General features: G+C 46.7%; 1 protein-coding gene across 1 annotated transcript in view; it reads right to left on the bottom strand.

Annotated features, from left to right (window-relative positions):
* The window catches only part of MORN1 (MORN repeat containing 1), a 1183871-nt gene that overhangs the window by 1091845 nt on the left and 67227 nt on the right, over positions 1-24799 (bottom strand). The window contains exon 6 of the mRNA XM_085609315.1: positions 21303-21390. Within this exon, the coding sequence (XP_085465441.1) occupies positions 21303-21390 (88 nt within the window). The remainder of the gene's footprint in view (positions 1-21302; positions 21391-24799) is intronic.

Below are 24799 nucleotides of genomic sequence, written 5' to 3'. Positions count from 1 at the left end.
TTGTGGTGCCGGGTCGGGGCGTGGTACCCTGGGTGGTGTTGCCTCCTGTCGCCCCTAGGGTTGTCGTGTGCCTGTTCCCACTTCCCTGGCAGGACTCCAGTAGCCTTGTCTTGGCCCCTTGGGCGCCTTCCAGCCCGATAACAGGCCTAGGACTACGTTGGAACTGCAGCTGTCCCTGCGCCCCCTCCTGACGACGCAATATCCCGTAGCTGCGACAGCACAGCGGTTTTGTGTGTACCACCTCAATTCGCCTACACGCTTCTCACACCCTACGCTATGGGGAAAAATGATCCCAAGCAGTCAAAGCTGCCGTTTGAGAATAAGCGTCTAACCCGCGCAGGTAAAATGAACTCTGGACCTGAAAATGAACCTTCCCAGGCCGGAGACAAATAAGATGAAGACCTGCGCACCATCATGCTGGAGGACCGCTCTAATCTCAAGTCTATGGACACCAAACTCGACGCTCTGACAGCAGGGCTTGACATGGTAAAGCGCCACGTGAACACTCACGAATCCAGACGGGCCACCTTGAGAATCGCGCGGAAGATGCCCATTAGTGTCAAGTTGACTCTAAAGAGCACCTTCTCAATATGGAAAGAGTTCTCACAGTGATAAAAGAAAAAAACTAAGATTTCTCGGCGCAACAACCAGCGCATAGCTGGCATTCCAGAAACCGCATCTATTCCAAAAATGGAGTCTTTTGTCGAGACTTTGCTCCGCGAACTCTTCCCGACAGCACTCTCTGCAGTCTCTGTGGCTGAACGCGCGCATCGTTCGCTTGGCACCAAACCACCCATTGGTGGTACACCTAGGCCCATCATAGCGCACTTATGAAACTACCGCGACAGAGACTCGGACTTAAAAGCAGCCAGAGAGCATGGCCCTATCACCCACCAGGGCAATAATATATCCATATTTCCGGACTTTACTCCCACGGTGCAAGCTGCATGGAAAGAATTTCTGCCTGCGAAGCGCCTTCTCCAACGCGCTGAAATCCCCTATGCTTTACCCGGCAAAGTTGAAAATCTCGCACGACGGCCAAGCACACTTCTTCACCGATGCCAAGTCAGCGCTTAAATTTGCCAAACATATCTGCCCAGGGTGGACATTGCCCCGAACGCCCATGCAAGCGGAAGCGGCGGACAGAATTAGCGACAATGATTGACTATGGGGCCAATCTAGATGGACACATGCTGCTGCGCCTTGAGTTCACTACCCCTACTGTTGCCTTTGCGCTATATACTAGTAGCCCACGCCCTAACACTTGAACATTTATAGCTCTCTGGTTGCGACCTATATTTGCCCCCAGTGTTGATATGTACACCCGGCCACCCTGCCTCTCGTGCAGGGCAGTACGCCGGTAACCCATTCCCCCACAGGGAGATCTCCCATGGCTTACATTGTCTGTTCTTTGTTTGGGTATGTTTGGGAGGGGGAGAGGTAGGGGCCTCTCAACCTAATTGGGGGTTGGAGGGGGGTGTACGGTTATGTGCATGCTCAGTTGGATGTTTGAAGTCACTTACTCTATCCTCTCCACCACGTATACTGAGACACAGACTCCACCACTTTTTGCGTCCAATAGGATCAAAAAGCGGTGCCATATTTCACTTCATCAACAGACTGCTCACCACACGCTGGCGGTCCCCACGCTGTGTCACATACCACGTCAAATGACTGAAGTATCATTTCTAACCTGGAATATACGTTGTTTGAACAACCACAGAAAGGCGAGACTCACACACACCTATTTGATCAGACATAAGACTGATATATGTTTCTTGCAAGAAACGCATCTTAAGCACGCTACAGATCCTAAGCTACACAATAGCTATTGGGGAGATCCATTCAGCTACGTATTCCAACTACGCCCGCGGTGCTGCCATCCTCATCCGTCGCAATATAGGCTGGACTACTACTGAGTCATATGTCGATCCTGAAGGTCGCTATGTACTGCTAAAAGGCCTACTGCACACCACCCCGATGATCCTAGCCCTCCGTATACGGCTCTAACATTGATGATCTGGCCCTATTTGAAACTATAAAGTCCAAGATAACCCTTCTTGGGGAGGATACAATTGTTTGGGGGGTGATTTCAATGAAGTTATGCAAGACTCCTTAGATTGTGTGGGGACCTCCAGGCAACTACACTCTAAAACTACCGAAGTGCTCAATTCCATAGCGCTGGAGTATGGCCTGATAGATATCTGGCGACCATGGCACCCAGACATCCACGAGGGCACGTGCATCTCATCTTGCCATAACGCCTGGTCCCGGCTGGACTACAGGTTGATTACACAGGATGTAGCCTCCTGGACCACTAACATCAAACACACACCTCGCACGATGTCCGATCACGCTCAGGTCCAGCTTACTTGGACTGTACCACTAACCAAGCCGTGAGCCTTCAGTTGGCGATTGCCACCACATGCACTGCGAGACACTGTATTTAGAGAGGAGGCACACGATGAGCTCCGGCAATACTTTGTTATAAACAAAATATCTGTAGATTTCCCTTCCACACTATGGGAAGCCTTCAAAACTGTTGTGTGTGGTGTCTTCATAGCCAGACAATCCGGGGTGTCAAAATCTATCCGCTCCACCCAGGAACGGACAGAGAAGGAAATACAATAAGCGGAGACACTATACTTTCAAACAAGCCTGCAGACGCACCTCGCCACTATTCGCAAAAATAATTCAGTATATGACGTCGAAGCAATCCGCGAAACGAACTTCCTGGCGAAACATGCCAGAGTCTGCAGATATGGGGAGGGACATCGCCCTGGTAAAGCCTTAGCTTGCATACTCAAACAACAGCGCACTTCCACTAATATTACCAAGCTCTTGGAAGATGATTATAGCCCTGCACGTGGGCAATCTGCCACCCCAGATATAATGAGGAGATTCTACAAATCCCTCTATACCGCGACTCAGGACAGCCCACATTCGGAGCTGCAGACCTATTTAGACTCCTTAGAACTGGTCTGGTTAAGCAACACCCACCGCAAATATTTAGACGTGCCATTTATCAAAGAGGACATTATCCAGGTTATTAACAGCTTACCTGGAGATAAGGCGCCTGGCCTAGACGGCCTATCAGCATCATTCTATAACACATATGCCACCGAACTTGCCCATAACCTGCTAGAGGTGAATCCCTCGAAATAGGCCACCTCCCCCGACGATGTGCAAGGCTGTGATTGTGACAATTTTGAAGCAAATAAATGCGATTCTTACCGCCCGCTTTCCCTTATTAACACAGACGCGAAAATACTGGCCAAACTGATAGCTAATAGATTGCAGCTCCTACTACCCCACGTCGCAAGACCAGACCAATCCGACTTCATTCCCAGGAGATCCACCTCACATAACCTACGCACCTTTTTCTACACCCTTCATCAACTAGACCCCAATCTCCCTGCACTGTCGGCGTTCTTAGATACCGCAAATGCATTCGATTCCCTTGAGAGGTCGTTCCTTTTCACCATACTCCCCAGGATTGGCATAAGTTAAAACTTACTGAGACGTATTCACTTGCTTTACACTAACCCGACTGCCAGACTCAAAGTCAACCATTCCCCGTTGCTCAGGGTACCAGAGAGGGGTGCCCCTTAACCCCTTTATTATTCGCGATAGCAATGAAACCTCTCACGGCCAGGATGCGCCAACACCACACAGCCAGGGGCCCAGGCCTCACAGATAGTGGTTTGATTATACCAAGGTATGCAGACGACATTACACTATACATTTGTGAGCCTGAAACAAACCCCAACCCGGTGCTGCGCGAAATTCTCCTCTTCGGTGGCATGTCAGGCATACAGGTTAATTGGTCCAAATCGACCATCCTCGCCTTAACACCGGCCACAATTGCATTAGACCTAGAATTTCCGCTCACCTGGGCGAATACAGCGGTCAAATACCTAGGGATATGGCTCTCAAGGGAGCTACAATAGATCTGGTGCATGAATTATGGTCGGCTTATTACCTGGCTGGAAAGCAAAATCTCCATTTGGGCCAAACTACCGCTATCATTAGCTGGTAGGATAGCAATCGCTAAAATTATAATTCTGCCCAAGTTCCTGTATCTGTTAGCCAACATCCCCCTTCCTCTTACGCAGGCCTTCTTCAAACGACTTCGTTCCCTCCCCCTAATTTCTCTTGTCTGGGCAGGTAAACAACCTCGTATCTCTTGGGAAGTCCTGACACTGCCATTGACCCAGGGAGGCCTTGTGGCACCGGACATTGAACTCTATGTATTGAGCGCTCAGGCTCAATACCTCCACTACTGGGTTCACCCCATCCCATTCCAACCCCATGTTGCAGTGGAAAAAGATGTCGTTTTTCCAGCACTGCTACCAGCCACTATTTATTATACCTACAAAAGACCCAACGCAGAAATCAATACAGTGGAGACTCTATGTTGGGCATGGGAGGGACTTAGACGCTGTACGCAACTCCCATTACTATATGCTCCATTTATGCCACTAGCTCATCACCCTAGCTTCCCACCACTGCTAGACGCTGGCTCTATTCAAAGAGCCCGTCAGATGGGGCTTTCCATTTTCGCTAACCTGTACCCAGACAAAGAATTCTTACTTCGGCCACAATATCCAGACGGAACACACACCTGGAACTGCTGCTCTAGTACCAACTCAATGCTAACTGTCGGCAAATACACAGCTCATTTCCCTCTGCACCTCCTTCATTGTTCTAGTTGGAAAACATACTAACAAATCCATCGCCCAAGAAGCTGATAACCTGTATCTATAATACCACACAACATAGTGCCCCGATTACAACATCTAATGCGCTGGCGCAGTGGTCCTTGGACCTCGACCCGCCACCCACCGAGAAACAATGGGCCTTCTGTTGTGCTCAACTCGAACGCCTCTCTCCCAACTACAAGCTGCAGTTAATACATTTCAAATACCTGCATAGGTTAGAACGCACACCATTGCAGCTCCATAAAATGGGCTTGCGACCAGATGCTACATGCTGGTGCTGCGCGGACACACAAGCCTACTTCCTACACTTAGCATGGCTCTGCGGCCCCATTTCACTGTTCTGGGGTAAAGTGTTTGACATCATTCACGAAGTGACTGGTTTCAACATGCTCGCACTCCTCTAACAGCCCTCCTGGGTCACGTAGCTGACGCCCGTACAGGCGTTGGCCGTCTGTCAGTCATGATGCTCCTACTAGCCAAGCGCCGCATTGCAATACATGGGGGATCACCAAGCGTGCCCAACATTAACATTTGGATAAGGGACATTACCTACTGGCAGGAGATGCTCTCTGCGTACTGGCATCTGATGCCCACTGCATCATGACCCAAGGACATTTGGGTCCCGTTCAGTGCATGGCCAGCTGAAGTAACAGCTCATACTCCGCCAACGCACATACATCCATAACGTCAACCAACCATATAGTCAATACGGCACTCCCTGCCACCCTCTCCACTCATTTGGGTACCGGGTCAATATCCCAACGCACCACAACTTGCTTGTCTGTGCACATGACCTTCACATTGCCGTACACATGAAAAGGGAATACAGCAGTTCTTCTATCCTGTGTGACCCAACTTATAACCCCACTACCTGAATGTACCTCGTGGCTGTACAAACCGCCTGCCCCGATTGTTCACGACTGTTGCAATCTGTCGCCATCATCTCAATGCTTGATTGTACTTACTTTGTCTCAATATCTGACTCTGCTGTGACCGCATCGGACTTGTATGTTACCTTTTTGTTAAGCTTTAAAATGATTAAAAAAAATAGGAATTTGTGAAGCGCCTTAGCCTCTACTCCCAGGAATTCCACTGCAGTTGCACAGGCTCGGGCCCTAAAGAGGCCTTGTGTAAAAGAAATATTGAAATTCAAAGGGATAATTGGGATCGTTTAGCTGTTGCAGCTTCTTCTAAGAACGCAAGTGTGTTGTGGAGAGAGGTTAATGATCTAAGAGCACAAAAGTAATCGCCCTCCTTTATGAGTAGTCATATCACTGTAGAGCAATGGGTGGAGCATTTTAGTAATATATATTGTGAAACTTCTGATTTTAGCGTCTCTGCTGAGTAACTTTGTAATAGTAATAATATTGTGAGGCTCCGTAGACGAACTGATAGTTGTCCTTAATCAAAGCTCCCCTAGTAGAACTCCGGGGACAGATGGGGCGCCCACAGGCATTTTTAAACACAGGGTAGAATTTGGACTCCTTTACTTACTAAAGTTTTTATTAACTTAGATCCAAATGATCTCCCTCCATTCTGGTCAAGCTCTATAATCATTCCAGTCTTTAAAAAAGGGAGCTGTACCAATCCTAAATATCATAGACCGGAGGAGCCTAGCGCGCAACCAAGATGGCCGCGTAGGCTTACGGCTCTCGAGGGCCTCCGCAACCTCCCACGTCTATCCTGACTAAATCCTGGTAAACTTGATGGGCTTTTGCTGATGCATCCGCGCTGAGGTGCCACCCGTTTTCCAAATTCAGATCGGACGCCGGGAGCCCGAATGGTCGCCCTCCGAAGATTGCGGCCTGCTGTTGCCTAGGTCCCGATCTCGAGTTGGTGGGGTGCCCGGGTACGAAGTGAACAACAGCGGCATGCTGAGCCTGACTTGCCGCGTACCCCGCACTTTCACTTTCGTTTTCGAGTCTGTCCTTTTGAGATCGGCTGAGAGACCTCGGTGTTTCAGAGGAGAGCGGATGGCGAAGTGTCTGGCCTGACTTTCGGGCTACACATGGACTTCCTGCCTGCGACTGCAGTGTTCGACTGACTTGGCCAACTGGTTCCTGTCCCCGGCTCCGACGAGTGCCAACTTTGGTGGCCTCCGGACGATGGCGACTAGACTAGACGGTGACAAGTCGAAACCCAAGTCAACCCGGAGGGGATCCTATGCACAGGCCAACAATATGGATCGGTATGCGCAGCTGAAGGGGTCCCCCAGTGGCTTGCATAAATCGCCTGAGAGGGCTAAAGAGGTTTCGGGCCCATCGTCAGAATTGACCCTGCAAGACGTTATGGGCGCCATTGAGGAGATGAAGGCTGCGGTGGGTCAGCGGTTTGATACCCTGGCGCATAAATTGGACGCGGTCCTTATTGATGTGAATTTGGTCAGGGCAGACCTGTCCAAAACCAACGATCGGGTCGACTCTTTGTCTCAAGTGGCGTCGAGCCTAACTGTGGATGTGGCAGCCCTGCAGACGGAGGTCCGCCGGCTGCGGCTGGCCAGTGACCAGACGGATCGTCGACTTGAGGACTCTGAAAGCAGGGCTAGACGGAATGACGTTCGTATCATCGGAGTGCCGGAAAGATCGGAGGAATCTGCCGCGGATCTATTTGTGGAGGATCTGGTGATCAATCATCTTGTGCCCAAGGGATTGAGCAAGTTTTTTGCGGTGGAGCGGGCCCATAGGATTCCGGGTGGTGCGCCCAAAGTGGGTGCTCCCCCGAGGCCTATAATTGCCCGACTTTTCAACTTTCGAGATAGAGATGCTATCCTTCAGGCGTCGGGGGTGGCAGGGCCGCTGAAGTTTGAGAACTCCAATGTCAGCTTCTATCCGGACTTCACGCAAGCGGTCCAGAAACAGCGGCTGGGATTTTTGGGTGTGAAAAGGCGCTTGAGAGACATGGAGTTGAAATACGCGATGTTGTTCCCGGCGAGGTTGCGGGGTTGAGTTCCAGGGTCGTTCCCATTTTTTTGACCGGCCGGAGGCAGTTGGAGACTGGTTGGATGCTCTGCCGCGGGGACAGGACCGATACAGTCGGACGGCGGAAAACGAACGGGATGTGGTGGAGCGGGACTAGAACTTGGTTCCTGGCGATTGACTAGACTGGCGAGGTTTTGTACCTTGGCTCAATTGTACTTTAATCTGGTACATCATGCCCTTCAAGTGCCTGGGGGTTGTGGGGAGCTTATTGGGGTCCTTTACTCCTTCTGGGGTTCTTTTTGTGGTATAGGTTAGGGCGACAGGCACACTGCAAGTTGGGGGGGCTGACTGGGCTCAAGCAGGGGTGCAGGGAGGGGGGAGTTGTTGTTCGGGGATTGTGGGGGAGGGGGGTTGTTGGGGATGGTTGTTTTCTTGTTTTGCAAGGCAATGTGAAGTTTTCTGCTGAAGTCTCTGGGTTGTGCTCTCCGGGATGTGGGTATCATGTGCGGGAGTGGGATGGGGTGTAGGGGATTGAGAATCCTTTCGTGGAATGTGAACGGTCTGGGGGACAGGATCAAGCGCGGGGTGGTGTTGCAGTTCTTGAAACGAGCCTCGCCCGACATTGTTTTCCTGCAGGAGACACATTTGATTGGGAACTCCTTCCAGGCCCTAAATAGGAGGGGCTATCGCCTTGCCGCTCACTCTGGTTTTACTTCTGGCTCTAGGGGAGTTGGCATTCTGGTTAGGGCCTCTCTCCCATTGGAAGTGGATGAGGTGCTTCATGATGATAGGGGGCGATATGTGGCGCTGGTGGGGAGATGGGAGGGCAGGACTGTGTCGCTCGTGGCTGTATATGTACCTCCGGGGTTACAAACGGCTACGTTTGCTGATTTGGGGCGTTTGGTCCTGGGACTCCCTGGGGGGGTTTTGGTGTTGGGTGGTGATTTTAATGCCGTTGTCTCCGGATTGGAGGACCACCACCCTCCCAGGGATCTCCCTAGGGCTCAGGCCTGGTTGGGTGGTTTTTTGGACACTTTGGGACTTGTAGATTGCTGGAGATTGATGCATCCGGGACAGGCGCAGTACACCTTTCACTCGGGGGCCCATGGGAGTCTCTCGAGACTTGACTATATGCTTATGCCGGCGACCCAAGCTGGAATGATTGGGGAGGTGCGTCATTTAGCCCGAGGTATCTCTAACCATTCCCCTCTATGGTTGCAGCTGAGGGTAGTCTCTGGGGCAGAGGGGAGAGTGGCACCCATTAACGCCTGGTATCTTCGTAACCCTAAGATCCGCGCGGAGTTGGTCAAGTCCACTGATCACTACTTCACTGATAACGTGGGGTCGGTGTCGTCGGCCGTCTCCCTATGGGAGGCTTATAAGGTAGTGGTCAGGGGGCAGGCCTTGTCCCTTATCTCCCATACTAAGAAGTGCGAGAGAGCGGAGGTGGTCCGCCTGGAAGCGGAAATAGCTGTAATGGAGGAGGACTTGGAGAGTGGGGTTACTGAGGAGAAATTGCATGTTCTCAGCCTCAAACAGTCAGATTACAGAGCGTTAGTCACGGAAGCGGCTAAAGAGATGAGTAGAGAGCAGCAAGGGCGGTTGTATGATGTGGGGGATAAGGCCGGCAAACTGATCGCTTGGTTGGATAGGAAGGAGAGAGCTAGCAGGGTGGTGCCCGTTGTGGAGAGGAGTGATGGAGTGCGTGTGACTGACCCGGTTGAGATCGTTGACTGCTTCGCGGTTCATTTCCGCGGAGTATACTCTCCGGTCTCGTTGCGATCGGAGGAGGATTCCCATAGCCTGCTTAGAGACATCACATTGCCAGCCCTATCGGAGGCAGACGCGGTGTTGATGGAGGCGAAGTTGTCGTCAGATGAGATCGCTTTGGCCATTCGTTCGATTGCTTCGGGTAAAGCGGTGGGTCCCAATGGTCTTCCCATCGAACTCTACAAGTTGCGTCCCGATAAGATAGCACCATATCTTCGAGACATGTTTTTGGTGGCCCGAGCGGCGGGCTTCCTCCCCCCTGACCAACGCCTCGCCAGCATAGTTGTGATACACAAAGAGGGGAAGCCGCGAGATCGCTGCGCCTCCTATAGGCCCATTTCTCTGTTGAACGCAGAACCCAAAATTCTGGCTAAAGTGTTGGCTAACCGACTGGTTCGGGTCGTGGGCGACTTGATTCATCAGGATCAGTCTGGTTTTATACCCCATCGGAATACCGCTCTAAATCTGAGGCGGTTACACGGCGTGCTTGCTAGAGCGGAATTCATACGTGAGCCGGCCATCTTGGCATCTTTGGATGCTACTATGGCATTCGACACTTTGGAGTGGCCATATATTTGGGCCACGTTGGCGAAATTTGGGTTCGGCCCGGAGTTTATTGGTTGGGTAAAATTACTATACGCTGACCCACTGGCTCAGGTGGTAGTGAATGGTAGGGTGTCGGCTCCCTTCGCACTGGGGAGAGGTACGCGGCAGGGGTGTCCGCTATCACCCCTTCTCTTTGCACTTTCTTTGGAGCCTCTTGCCGCCTGGTTGCGTTGGGAGCCGTCGTTGCGAGGCATTAGATGGACGCCGGAATTCGAAGACCGTGTCTCCCTTTATGCGGATGATATCCTTCTGTATCTCACGTCTCCCCGGCAGTCGCTAATTGTATTGGTGGATGTGCTGAATTCTTTTGGCCGCAACTCTGGCCTGGTCATCAACTGGGCCAAGTCGTGCGTCTACGTCCTCTCGGGGGATGCCCCCCTGCTGCCGCGGGGTTGCCCAGCTCAGATTGTTACCCTGGGGTTCAAATATTTGGGAATCTTTATCTCACTGGACCCCGCGGTTCGCTATGAGCGAAACCTTCTACCTCCCCTCCAGCGATTGAAGGCCGACGTAGCGAGATGGCGACGACTTCCGCTCTCGCCGCTCGGACGGACGGCATTGTTTAAAATGATGTCGCTGCCTCGTTTCTTGTATGCCTTGCAAAATACTCTTGATGTCGTGCCGGCCCGTTATTTCCGGGAGGTGGAGGGTCTTCAGCGCCAACTGTTTTGGGACGGGCGGCCGCGGATTGCTCTCGCTAAGTTGACGTTCCTTTGGTATGATGGGGGGGTCGCCCTCCCCGATATTAAACGATACTATTGGGCGTCTCAGTTGGCGGCGGTGAACCACGGGATATATGGTCCTGCCTTAAACCCGGCCTTTGAGATGGATAAACTCCTGCTTCCGGGTGGAGACTATAATAGGGCGCTGTACTCGGTGACCCAGGACATGCGGTTGACGGGACCCACGTGGGTGGCGGTGCACGTGTGGCACGCGGCGAATGCTGCGATGGGGTGGAGGGATCGCCGTTGTATGCCTCTGGGCGGTTGGGCTGTTTGTGGAGATCGAAAGGCTTTGAGAAATGGGATATGATTGGTATATGTAAGGTGGGTGATCTGTGGGCGAAGGGAGCTTTCAAAACGGTCGAAATGCTTAAAATTGAATATAAATTAAACGATAGAGAGTACTTCCGGTATGCTCAAGTCTACCATGCACTTTGTTCGGTCTTTCCGGATGCTACTGCTATCCCCGAGTATTCCCCACTGGAGGATAGAGTGTTGGATGGCTATGTGCCCGACAGCACTATTTCCCTGATTTATAAGAAACTCGTTAACGATCGTGCGGACTTGCTGCTCCGTTTGAGGGAGGCGTGGACGGGCGATGGCTTGGAATTGGATGATGAGGACTGGGTATCGGCGGTGGCCTCCCCGAAAGAGGTGGCGATCCCGGCCCGCCTACGGTTTGTACAGCTGAAGATCCTCCATAGAGTGTATGTCACAGGGCCCAGCTTGCTGCGTATGGGTTATTCGATGGATGGATTGTGTAAGCGTGGATGTGGCCTGCCGGGCACGTTTCTTCATATCTTGTGGGAATGTTCGGAGGTTGTGCGATTCTGGAACGGTATCCACACCGTAATGGAGGGGGTCACGCATGTGGCCCTGTTGCCAGAGGCTAGGAGGTGTTTGTTGAATGTCTGGGAACCGAATGATTGTAATGCGGCACAGACGCAGTGGGTGACCTTGGGGTACATGGTGGCGAAGCGTAACATTGCACAGCTATGGGGCTCCCCGAGGCCGCCCACGATTGACGTATGGAAGGAGAATATGGACTGGTGTATGTTTAGGGAAAAGACGGCATATGTGGCGAGAGGTAAGCCAGGGAAATGGACTAGGGTATGGGGTCCGTGGAATCTATATCGGGGACGTATCTGCACCCCGCCTCTGCCATTAGAGGTCGATATTGCTCTGACCCCCTAGCCGCGTGTTCCGCGGGAGGGCTTGAGGTGTGCTTCATGCTTTGTTTTCCCATTGCCCCCCTCTACAGCTTCCGGACAGGAACTGCTTTGGACACTGTATGTTATTCCCCGTCCCGGGAAGAGCACGCTGCTACTTCGGACTCTCATTGCCTTGAGTGTGTTTATATTTAATACAAAATGAAACTGTTGTTTTCAATTGCTCCTGGCCTGCGGCCACGGCCTGTTATATGTGCTTACGAACTGCCGGGCGCCTTGCCTATGGTTCGACGGACTGTGTGGCGTTACATTGCGGGCCCTCGGGCTCTATAGCGGCCGTCCCTGGTGGTTGTAGGCCCTTGTTTGTATTTTATTGTGTGCTAACGGTTTCGAATAAAAATAAAAAAATAAAAAATATATATCATAGACCGATCTCTTTAATCGACTCCACGGTTAAAACGTTTTTTGAAGGTTACTTTTAATAGATTAAGATACACAACAATAATGTATTATCTCCTTGCCACAGTGGGTTCAGAGAAAGGCTTTGTACAAAGGAACAGTGTCTAAATCTTCACTTGTTAGTAGACAAATACACTATAGCTAGAAGGAGCCCATTGTACCTGGATTTCATGGACTTGTCTTCCGCTTTTTACAAGGTTAATCGTGCTATGCTACGGGCAATTTTATAGGAGTCAGGGATTGATTCTGATATTGTTTATTTTCTGGATTATTTGCATCAGAATCTGGTCACTCGGGTCAGATTTGGACCAAATGGTGAACTTTCCTATCTTTTTACCTTGCATCAGGGTGTGTGACAAGGGTGCATGCTAGACCCTTTATTGTTTATTTTATACATTAATAAGCTCAGTGGGCCAGATTCACAAAGGTAAACTTACATTTTTGTGTAAGTTTACTACCTTTCAGTATTGCCAAAGGTAAACTTCGACCAAAAGTCTAACTTTACTACTTTTCGGTACTCACAAAGGTAAGTTACTACTAGTAAAGTTATATTTTTGATCTAAGTGTACCTTTGTGAATAACGAAAAGTAGAAAAGTCAGACGTTTGGTCTAAGTTTACCTTCATGAATACCGACAAGAAATAAAATTAGATTTTTGGTCTAAGTTTCCACTTGAGAAAACTGAAAAGTAATAAAATTATCCAAAAGTGTAAGTTCACCTTTGTGAATCGGGCCCAATGCTTCTTTGAATGGCGTAACTTAAGATGTCCCCTACGCCAATTCAGTTGCTATATGTGTACTTTCATATGCTGATGATGCTGTGCTTCTTGCCTGAACTCTAAATATAAGTATGTATGAATGTATGTATGTATGTATGTATGTATGGATGTATGTATTTGATATTTATTGAGCGCATATATCACCCGTAGGTCTCATAGCGCTAGCTGAAAAACAGAAGATTAGGGGGGGCCAGGAAGAGCGTTAGAATAGCCACGGTTTAAGGACCTTGCGGAATTTTTTGTGGACGGTTTCTAGGCGGAGCCATACAGGCAGTGTGTTCCATAGTTCAGGCGCAGTTCTGGAAAAGGACCTGCAGCTGTTCCTTCCCGTGCGGACCTTGCGGATGGTTAACAAATGTTTGCTGTTAGAGCGGAGGGTTCTAACTGGCTGGAATTTGGCGAGTTTCTTTGCTAGTTAGAATGGTCCAGTGTTGTTGAGTGCTTTATGTACCAAGCAACATAGTTTAAAGTTAATCCTTTTCCTGAAGGGGAGCCAGAGGAGAGCTTCTAGACTGGGAATGCTTTTTGTAGCTTAGTAAGTGCTGTTTTCAGAATTTATGTTGGATCTAGACCTGTCAACCAACTTTACTAAATCCCACACCATGGCATGTGGCACTAAGCACTATTTGTTACACATTCTCGGTATTAATGGGAATAGCTTAAAGAGAGTGTCCGGATTTGATTCCAATGGGTCATCGGCAGAAAATGTAAGGTACAGGACTGCCAAGTTTATGAAAGCAGCATGTTCAGTTTTCAATGTTTCTAAGGCTGTGAGGGACAAGGTGACCTCTTCTCTTTTAGAAGAATACATTAAACAATGTGTACCTATGACTAGTTATGGAATTAGATATAGGGTTTAGACTGTCAGGCAACGCAAAGAGAGGAGAATTGATTTGCAGGCGTCTCCTCTCCCCTTCCTCAATCAACTCCCCATTACTTCTGCGATGAAGAATTGGCTATGCCTTATCTTGAGGAGCTTATTATGACAGGGCCCCTTTGTTATGGCTTTCAGTGTGGAATAACCCTTGGGACAATTTTAGCCAACATATAATTGATGACTGTATTCGTTGTGAGCAGGGCTTGAATATGTTAAACCGAATTTTGCCGATTTGGGAAAATCCTCCTTATTTGACAATCTTCTGACTATATCTAAAACTTTAAAATTCTGAGAAATGTCTATTTATCATCATACGCTGTGCACTAATGGAAAGTTTGGAGCTAAGAAAGCCCTCATTTAGGAACTATGTTGTCCTAAAAAACAATATTGATCTAGAGCGTACTTGTCTTATGTATGCAATAACAGGGCAAGAGCTCTGTTGTTGAGATTTAGATTCTGTAATTTTTGTGTTTCCCACGGGGATATATTGGTACTCTGGAAGGGAGAAAACGTATTTGTGATGACAGTTCATCCCAAACTCTACTGTACTTTACATTATTTTGATAAATGTTATAAAACATTTAGATCACGATTTTTATGACCTCTTTTAAGGATGTACAATTTTAAGCAAAGCAGAGTTGCTATTTGTTTCTTACAACTGTTACCCAATGCTGACGTAGGTTTTAGATCAGGTAGTTTTCTTAAATCAGCTGTGTCCTATCATAAATGTCTGGATTTCTATGTGGGGGCAATTGTTTTTTAAACCTTTGCAAGTTTTATCGTATTTATATGTAATTTCAACTGTATGGATATTTTGTATGAATCTTTTAAGATTGTCTTTGACATTTGAATACAATTTTGATTGATTGATTGATTGATTGATTGAACCTGGTATCTGGTATTCAAAGTCTAACCCTTTTTAATAGGTGTAATATTTAACACCTTGAGATTGAAATGTCAACGTGACCTCTAAATGTGTAATTCACACTCAGGGTGAATAAGTGAAGCTTGATGTCTTTTTAATACACCTAAGTGACTTCACATATACAACCCACTCCTTATTTTTATACTCCTGATATTTGTATCCATTTATGCTAAGAACTTTAGCTGTTGCTTTGCTAGCCAATTTAGCATACAGCATGCAATAAATGAGATATTTAAAAGTGCCAGTTCAAAAACAAAAGTGTTCACCAACTTCAGTGCTTTCCTCCCATAAATGCATCTTGAAAACGTTTTGTAGAACATCATTGGACTCAAAAATCAACCACTGTATGTTCTTTATGGCCAACAATTCCAAACTGTTCATCACAGGAAATAGGAAGGTGCAACAAGCAGCATAAACAATTGGTTTGCCAAACCTTTGCCAAATCAGAGGCAACTTACTGGCTGCCCATTACCATGAGAATGTGTTTTAGGCTTTCATTATTATTAGGCTTTCCTGTTTTCAGTTTCTATTTTTGGTAAATTCTGGTGGGGTTTTTTCAATACCTTAAAAAACAGTGGTTATCAGTGGTTACATATTTTCGCGTCATTAAAAACAACAGAAGCAGTGTTTTTCCGGTGTTTATGGAATTTTAATTTAATTTTAATTATTGCTTGCATTCTGTACTGATGGTGCATGTGTATAGGTAGCGTATGCACAGGGTATATGATGTCCAAATACATTTTTACTGCACCAGAGTAGACTACAAAGTCAATAGCATTCTTCATTAACTCTGAAGATTGTAAAGATGCTTACAGCATACCATCTAGCAAGTGACAAGGATCTCTTACAGGGAAGCACTGCAGCTCAGGTATCGATTTTGACAGGCCATCATACAACTTTTTCATAAACGTAGCTAAGCTGAATTACTGCAAATACAAACAATATCACTCCAATCTTTATTGAACTTGGAAGGAACTTTTTTCAGCAGCATTCCAAGTGACACTGCATTCCATGTTTACCAAACACCTGGTGTCATGTTTTCACCACTATCTCAGATGCTTGGTGACAACATTCTTTTCACATACACCTGTCATTACATCTTGTATTAAATGTTAAAAGACTGGGATGTTTGGCAATGCACTTACAATCAATACTGACTCACTAGAAAAGGGGGCTGATGTATCAAAGGATTTTACCCATTCTCTGTCTGTGGGTAAATGTGATGCTAGATATTAGGAAAGATTCGTATGAAACCAGCCATTTTACCTATCAGTGAAATTAAATGTAACCAACATTTCAAATATGATTTTGATATTTCCCGATTCTCTACAGTTTATAAAATAACTAAATAAGACCGAAAATATGCTTCTAAACATGCATCTTTAGACCAAAGACCACAAAACTGAAAAAAGCAGAAGGAAGAAGAGGCAATGCTTTAATGACATCCCTAAACAACAAAACTCAAGCAGAATAACGTTAGCCCAGTCTTTCTTGTTGCTGCCTTGAATAACAAAGTCACATTGTATTGGCCCCTTCATCTTTTCCTGTCTATGAATGGCACTTAGTTTGTGGTTGCAAAGGTGTTTTTTCAGTGTTTATATGTTTACACCGGTGATGGCTATTTTCCTTTTGGTAGGGTTTTATCAATTATTATAGGTTTAAACCTAAAACCAAATAGCCTAATTATTATCCATCAAACAATTCCTTTAAACACTACTCTCCTACCAGAAACATCAAAGTTGGATTACCTTAGCTGACTGTATGACAATACCTACAACTATCTGGTGAAAAGCACATATAGGAGTCCTATCGAACAGCTCAAAACAACTCAGGTTATTTTCAGAGACGATCATAGGTAACAACAGCAACAATGCAACTACATGGAAACCTATGACCCAGAATTGAAGCGGGCTGATGGATTACTAAAACCTTTCTTAACATAAGGGTCCACCAATAGGATGACTGTATGGCACAGTACACCCTAATCTGTGCAACTCTCTTTTCACCAGTACTTCGAGAAGAACAGGTATAATCCGAATTTAGAAATTGTTTTAATTGCTCTTTAAGCCACATAACATCTTTTTTCACAGGACTTCAATATAATCCAGATATAGGTGAAATATCGACGATTCTGACAGTATAACGGTATCTAACACATAATAACTCAATATTTTTTATGTAACTATTCAGAATTTCAGACCAAAATTGAATAACTCAAACTAGTGGAGCATCTTTGCAGTCACCCACCCTCTTTGCCTTCCACTACATTCAACTATTTCTCGTTGTCCCCCTTTTCACTGGGAGTCACACAGTCCTGATGTTCTGCCATCTATTTATTGCTTTCTCTCATCTCTTCAGCAAGCCTACAAGCCTACACTGATGCAACAGTAAGCAACTTGCTCTCACTCCCCTCCCTGACAAGTGGACATATCATTGTCTACATCTGGCTTTTTACCGTCTGTACTTGTTCTGTTCAGGAAAGAAAACTTTGTATGTTAAAAGTTGTGTTTGGACCAATTATTTGGCTCAACTTTTATCACCAGGTTGTAAGAAGGTGTCTGTCAGCTTTGCAGCAGCGTTTATGGAGAAGAAGGGAAGATGGCAGATTGAGTCTGCCGTGGTGAGACTGCTCCTGCATCGCCATGCCTCCCTGTCTGACATGGTCTGATTCGGCACAGTTCCACCCCCCTTTGTAATCCGCTAGAGGAGATAACACTGTGCCCTGCATACCTTTCTTTTAAAGGAGAAAACGAGCATCTTCAATAAAAGGCCTTTCCTTTCTGATGTGGTGGCAGTACACCAGGAGCCTTTGCAGTCATCTGCTGCAAGTCAGGGTGGCGAGGTGGCAGTTCTGTCTGTCTCTGCTGTTCTATCCTCAACCGGCAGAATCCCACACCGGCAATGGCTCCACCACGGTCAAGTGCTTAGTGTGAAGGACGAGGTGGCAGCTCCAGCATTTGCAACAGCTGTAATCTGTGCGCTTCAGCAGCGGTACGAGGAGAAAATGACGGGCGGCTGCGTGCTGCAGAGAGGGTGCCTGGCTCCCGGGTTGGACGACCAATTCTGAAACTCCTTCAATCAGACAATGCAGCCGGTCTCATTCATGCCTGTAGTGAGGAGCTTAGCGTTTCTGTAACATCCTTTGTGATTGTGATGCTGAATGCGGTGCAGAGTGTGGATGGAGCAACATCTCTGAAACTTCTCTCGTGAATCAGAGTTGTGGCACGTCTCACTGAAACTTCTCTCATGAATCAGAGTTGTGGCACGTCTCGCTGAAACATCTCTCGTGACTGAGCGTTGTGCAGTGCTCGGGACCCGGCGGGACCTCGACCTGCTCCGTCACTTGGCTGACAGCACCGAGACTGGGCTTGGAGGCTGCACACACACCCGCTGTGAGTGAGTCAGTGGCCACTCTCCCAGACCCAGCAGGGAACGTGCACCAGATGGGGGCTCGGTGCGGGCACGTGGGACCTGTGCGTGTCCTCCGAGAGGGGCCTCCGCACGCAAACCTGAGCCCTGTTACTCACATGCTGGCTTCATCACTGCAAAAGAATGCAAGCTGTCTGTCTGTCCCAGAGTAGAGACACTGCACCATCCATGTGCCTCGAGCCCACACTCACTGCGTGTGAACGCACAAAGCGCCTAGCGGGCAGACTTTCAAAAAGCACTCTGTGAACAACATCCGTAGTGACACTAGTGCAAACAGAGGAATATCACATAGAACAGAAAACATACAGAGCATACTGTATGAACACACTAAGCACAGACACCGCTTATCACATGCGTGGTACGGCAAACTGAGTAAGTGTCACTCGCTCTAAATTAATTACATACATAACAAGCCTGCGAGTGGTGCGCGGGGGAGCGCCCCAGTGAGCGATCTGTTTTCAATTATCGCGCCCGTGTCAGATGTCGGCGTGCGGGTAACAGACACCAATAGGCCATGGGCGGAGCAATGCGACCACCTTTGGCCTATTGTGTGCTGTCTTTCTAAAAAAGACGACCGCAAACGCCAATCCCGTGGACCAAAAGGAATCGCACACGCACGAGCGTGTGCGATTCCAGGGTCCGTTTTGGAATCCTCCACAAAAGGGCTCTTGCCTGCGTGAGCAGTGCTGTGCACTGCATCTCTAGGGGCGAGCCCTAAAAACCCTTTTCCTATGGCAACATGGTCCTAACTATAACTGCCTACTGGCAACCGCCAGTAGGTAATATATATGGTTGTATGACGTTAAAAGGCATTCGCTTGCAACGCATGCCTTTACCATGCATGCCTTACAACGAATTTTGTTGTAAAAGCATGCATGTTAAGCGCATATTTGTGGTGAAGGTGTTCCCTGACCCAAGTTTGAAAACTGGTCCCTTGCGTTCTCCACCCCCAGTCCCTTTTTTTTTTTTTTTTAAAGGCCCCTCCTCTGTACCCCTGCGTGACCTGCCTCCAACCCTTCCAACAAATACCCCTCCCCTGCCCTGACCCCTTGAAACGGACCCCCTGCGCGCCTCCACCCCCGACACTCAGCCCTTTAAAAACTATCCCTCCCCTACCATGAGCCTGAGAAGCAGACCCTACCCCCAGCCCCCAGCCAGTTAATTTAAAATCCCCCTTAGCTATCCAAGACGTCACCTCTCCAGCTCTTCGCAGGTGCGGCACACGCCGTTTAGAGGAAGCGGAAGGGTCTCTCCATTTCCTCTAATGACGCCGATAGACTCCACCACTCTTATTACACACATACCTTTACAACGTAATTCGTTTTAAAGGCATGCGTGGTAAAGGCTATGCGTGGTAACAGTGCACACCTTTACCACCCATATACCTTTACCCTACATACTTTAACAAAGTAATTCATTGTAAAGGTGTAAAGGTGGTGTAAAGGTGGAGAAGTGTGGCTCACTGGGCAGAGTAGGCAGACCTGGAAGCAGAGGTCAACCCGGGACCAGGGTTCAATTCCCGGCTGGGTCTTGAGTCCATAAATTGTCCATGGACTCGATAATTCTCGCTCCAGTGCATACTCGATTCATGGGTTCACACTCTGCGACTCTGGGCAATAGCTTGCTTAATCTCCACAATGGCCCCTCGCGGCGGGATGCCTGGCTTTCACCTTGTGGATGCCCTGCTGGGTTATCTCACAGGGGAATACCAGGACGGGTTCCCTAAGCAAGCGCTTAGAGACCGGTTGGTGATTTGCGCTATATAAATATCTGTACATTTACATTTACATTTACAAAGGCATGTGTGGTAAAGGCTATGCGTGGAAACAGTACATGCGCTGTAACGCATGCGTGGTTGAGGATATGCGCGGAAACAGCCGCCTTGTTTCCCAATATATATATGTATACAAACATATTATCCACATAATACATGCGGAGGCAGAGGTTCTCTGCCCGTAGTTTTTCTTTAGTTTTCGAGCAGTTCAACTGTAATGTTGCTAACTGTACTACAAAATGCAGCTTGTGAATCAGTCCCAATGTGTATCTTATATGTATCTGCTCAATATTAAGTTGGCATTTCTCACCTAATTGCTACATGTCCTTTGTCTAACGTGAATCCAGAGAGCAACAGTACTTTGCTCTTCACTTACCTAAAGCAATTCATAAGACAATTGACGGAAGAAAGTAGTGAACCGACCAGACGCTGTGCTTCTCTCTCTCTCGCTTGTTCTTCCCCTGTCTTCTCTCCCCTTCAGAGGCCAGCCCGAGCGCTCGAAGATAGATGTAATGCGAGGCTGACCTTAAGGGGAAGAGAGCCTTTTTGACACTGGAATTCCTCTGCTATCATAAGCGTGACATTCTGCACCTGAGTGTATTTCCTTACAATATACTATAACCAGCCGCGGCCAGTTCAGGTAAGAGCGGTGGGGCCAGGTGTGGGGGGATTTCGACAGATGATGAGAAGGGAAAATTAAATAAATAATACATTTTCCCTCGTGATGTCCGTTGAAATCCACCCCCACCCGGCCCCACCGCCCCTCCGCTCATACCTGCACTGGCTGCAGATGACCATAACCTTAAAATTCATCTGAGACCCCAGGCGCAAAATACAATTCTTTGGTACACAATTCTTCCACTTTAAGTTTTCAGTAATATTTTCCCATGTTAATATTTTAGCTCCCATTTCATGAGTATTGGACTGGAAGTTTGAAGGAAACACAGCTGCTAGGTCCCCTACATTGCCACTTGCTCCCATGTCTACCCTTTGTAAGATTTAAAAAAAGTATTTTCCTAAATGTAATACACCTGATAATATGTCAAAACAAGCTATCATTTATAGACACACAGTTGGGATCTTCATAATGAAAGAGGCCATTTTCCCTCTTGTTGGCCAATGTGCAATCCATTGGAAATTAAGAATGGGCTTACCTCGTAAATGGTTCCATCTGCACAGTGCAGAACCCCATGTCCCTGCCGCTGGTCCATGACCCAGTCTCCCTCATAGTGATCACCATTCCTTAAAAAGTGAATCAAAGTTACTAAAAACAAAAAAGCACATGTGGTACAACACAGCAGAATATACAATGCAAAAGTTAGATCTTCAACTTCAGCTGCTGATTGCTGTATTCAGGTATTAAACAAGTACAGAAGTGATGAAAATCTTCCCCAGACAGTACCAATGCTCCCAACTGATGAAAATGGAAAAGGATCTTTGTCTGCAGAATGAAAAAAGACAGATGGTTACTTACTTGAAGTCCTGGTTCTGCATTGAAGGCTCTTCACTGAAGTCATAAATATAAGAATAACTCCCCACTGGGTGCGGCGGTCCCTCATTTGAAAGGTTGGAAAGTTTAACATGTCTAAATGTTGGGGGGTACCAAAAGCCAATCTCAAACAAGATTTTCGGATCCCTTCTCAATGGGAGACTATATTGTAGCACCACTAACACAATCTGCTGCCTACATGTCTCAGAAATAAGGAAAAATCCAGCCAAATAGGGTTTCATTACAAGGGTTAAAAAAGACCTGCTGTCCCAGAACCTCCCACTACCCATGATACCATGTACAAGCAACTGCTTCTTAGAGGCATTTTTTCAAGTGAATAGTGGAGACTAGGAAAGAATATCTGAAAGTTGTATTCCTGATGCCCAAAAAAAGAAGTCTGTGGAGGGTGGGGGAGGGGTGGATGTTTTCAATGATGGTTCCAATAACGCACCATTTTTACTACATCACTCGATCTTCATTGATAGTCATACACGTTAGATAGGATAGTAAGCTAAACAATGTCATGGACTTGCTGGCCCTTGGACATCAGGAATAAAAATGGTATTCACTATAAGAAACTTAAGGAGAATCAAGTGTAGGGTAAGTGAAAGAGGTTTTACAAAGCATCTTGATCAACACTAGAGTCAGCTTTCATATTAGAATAAAGGTAAAATGTAGCCGCCTTACAAATGTTTCAAAGTGCTGGTAGCTGTTTTTTCCTGTTGAGGAAGGAGTTCTTGGTTTCCCTAGTAGAGGTTTATTATATTGTTAATACAGGGATATGCACGCTACAATCCGAGAGGTGGATTGTTTTGTGGTGACTAGACCATGTCAAATGTGACAATAATTAATACAGAGTTAGTTAGATTTGAGTAAGAAACATTCTCCTAGAGAGTATTGGTTAACGAAGAACACTTGAAGAGTGATGGTTTGGTTATTGTGGAATTCTGACACTACCTTTGGGAGAATAGAAGGGTGCGTTCCCATCACCGCCCTACTAGCATGGATCACAGTTTGAGTTTGCAAGGCTGAGTGGCCTTTAATTTCACTAACCCTATGGGCAGAATTGATGGCTTTTAGAAAGGCAGTCTTCCAGGACAGATGCTGCAATGAGTCTCTCTGTATAGATTCAAATGGTGGGGCCTTTAATTTAAAAAAAATTAAAACTGAGCTCACAATGATGTCCTCAAAGGAGGAAAGACTGCCTTTTAGCCTTCTTAAATGTCTTTATTATAGGAGTTTTGGTAAAAGATGCCAGAATTTGACCTTTTCTATAAGCCTTGATCACAGAGGAGAATTGCAGATTTAATAAAGCCTGATATAATAGGTATGGATGAATGACATCCCCCTGGCAGGTGATAAAATTGTAGGCTCTTTGGCTGACACAATAAGCAAAACCTCTTCTATTTGAAGGAATAGCAAGCCCTCATTGAAGCATATTGGACTTTTTCGTTGCATGATTAAGGGAGGTTTAGCTGCCAAACTCAAGGCTCTCAGGATCGGGTGCTATAGCTGGCCCTGTGATTTAGTCAATAGGTTTGGTTTGCATGGCAACCTCTTGTGAGGCTTGACAGACATTTTCTGCAGATCTAGACACTACCACTTTTTTGGCCAGTCCGGAACAATAAGGATCATTGTTGCTTGACAATTCCAGAATTTCACTGTGAATGTGAGTATCAAAGAAACGGAAGATAAGGCAAAAAAGTAAGGTATTTGAACAGCTTATCAAAAAAGGCACAGCCCAGTGAGCATGATTGGGGTAGTCTGGATGCAAAGCCTTCACATTTTTTGTTTTCAGATGTTGTTAAGAGATTTATAATTGTATAGCCACAATCTACTAAAATTTGATGAAGAACATAGTTGTTGAGGATTAACTTGTGATTTTTCTTGTGAAATCGGCTTTGGAAATCTACTTAATAAGTTTGGGAATAGCTGGTAAATGTATTGCCCCTATGCTCAGGACCACAACCAGATGTTCTGCAATTCTAGTGACAGAGGTCTTGATCTTGTACGCCTTTGCTTGTTTCCGTTGTGCTGGTCGTTTTATTGTCTATTTCAATTAGAATCCTGTTTGTTGTCAGAGATGGTAGGAATGCCTTGATAGCTAGATTGAGTACCCTCAGCTCTAGATAATTGAATTGATGAGCTATCTTTTTTTGACCAATGGCCTAGCACAGAGCCCCCAAGTGAGCTCCCCATCCAGAGAGAGATGCATCTGTCACAATAGTTTGAGTAGGAGGTTCCTATTACAACAGGACTGTTTGAAGTAGGTTTTCTATTTTGAGCCATCATGAGAATCATGGTCTGTTAGATACTGAAATGTGGAATTTGTCATCCTAATTGTTGTTCTTCTGAGACCATTGATCTTATTGACACTGATGGAGACGTCTCAAATGAAGCCTTGCATTTGAAACAATGGAAATGCAGAATGCCCTGGGGCCAGGTCTCCAACCAGTAGCTCGTGAGCTACAGTAGCTCTCCAGCTACCTCTGAGTAGCTCAACTGTGTGCTGCCCAGTTTATTAAATTAGAAAGCTTTTGCTTGGTTGAATTATTATACATATAAAAAATGGAGATTATACAACACTAATAATATTAGTAGCTCTCAATGTGTTTCATTGAACATAAGTAGCTCTCAGTACACAAAAGGTTGGCGACCCCTGCCTGCACCCAAGTAGGAAGAGGGCTGTTAGATTCGGAGTCTTCAGCAGAAAATTAAATTTCTCCTAGATTAGTAACACTCTCTCCTCCAAAGGACACACCTTTCCTTGCACTGTGTTTAGTGTTGCTTTCAGATAGAATACGACCTGAAATTTATATGTAACCAGCTTTCTGAACGTTTTTGTAGATCTAGACTGAATAGCGTCTTTGTAGTAGTATGAAGGTATACTTTCTCAGAGTGACTAATTGAAACCCTGAGGATGGTTTTGGAGGAGTTGGCAGTGAAAGTGCCTTGAAGCGTAGAGTTTTGCCATCTTAACAATAATCATCTCTGACTTGCCTTTTATAATATTTTTCCCACCCTCTTCGAGGTGTAAAGATACAGATACCTTAATGGAATGTCAAGTTGAGAGGAGTGTACTGAGGCGTCACTGGCGGTTGTTGGTAAGTTGATGCCATGAAGTTTTGGATGGCTAAGACTGAGCTGACTTGTTTCCAGAGT

This window comes from Triturus cristatus, chromosome 1_2, assembly GCF_964204655.1.
Source record: "Triturus cristatus chromosome 1_2, aTriCri1.1, whole genome shotgun sequence".
Classification (NCBI taxonomy): Eukaryota; Metazoa; Chordata; class Amphibia; order Caudata; family Salamandridae; genus Triturus; species Triturus cristatus.
This window is presented reverse-complemented; position numbering and strand designations above follow the sequence as displayed.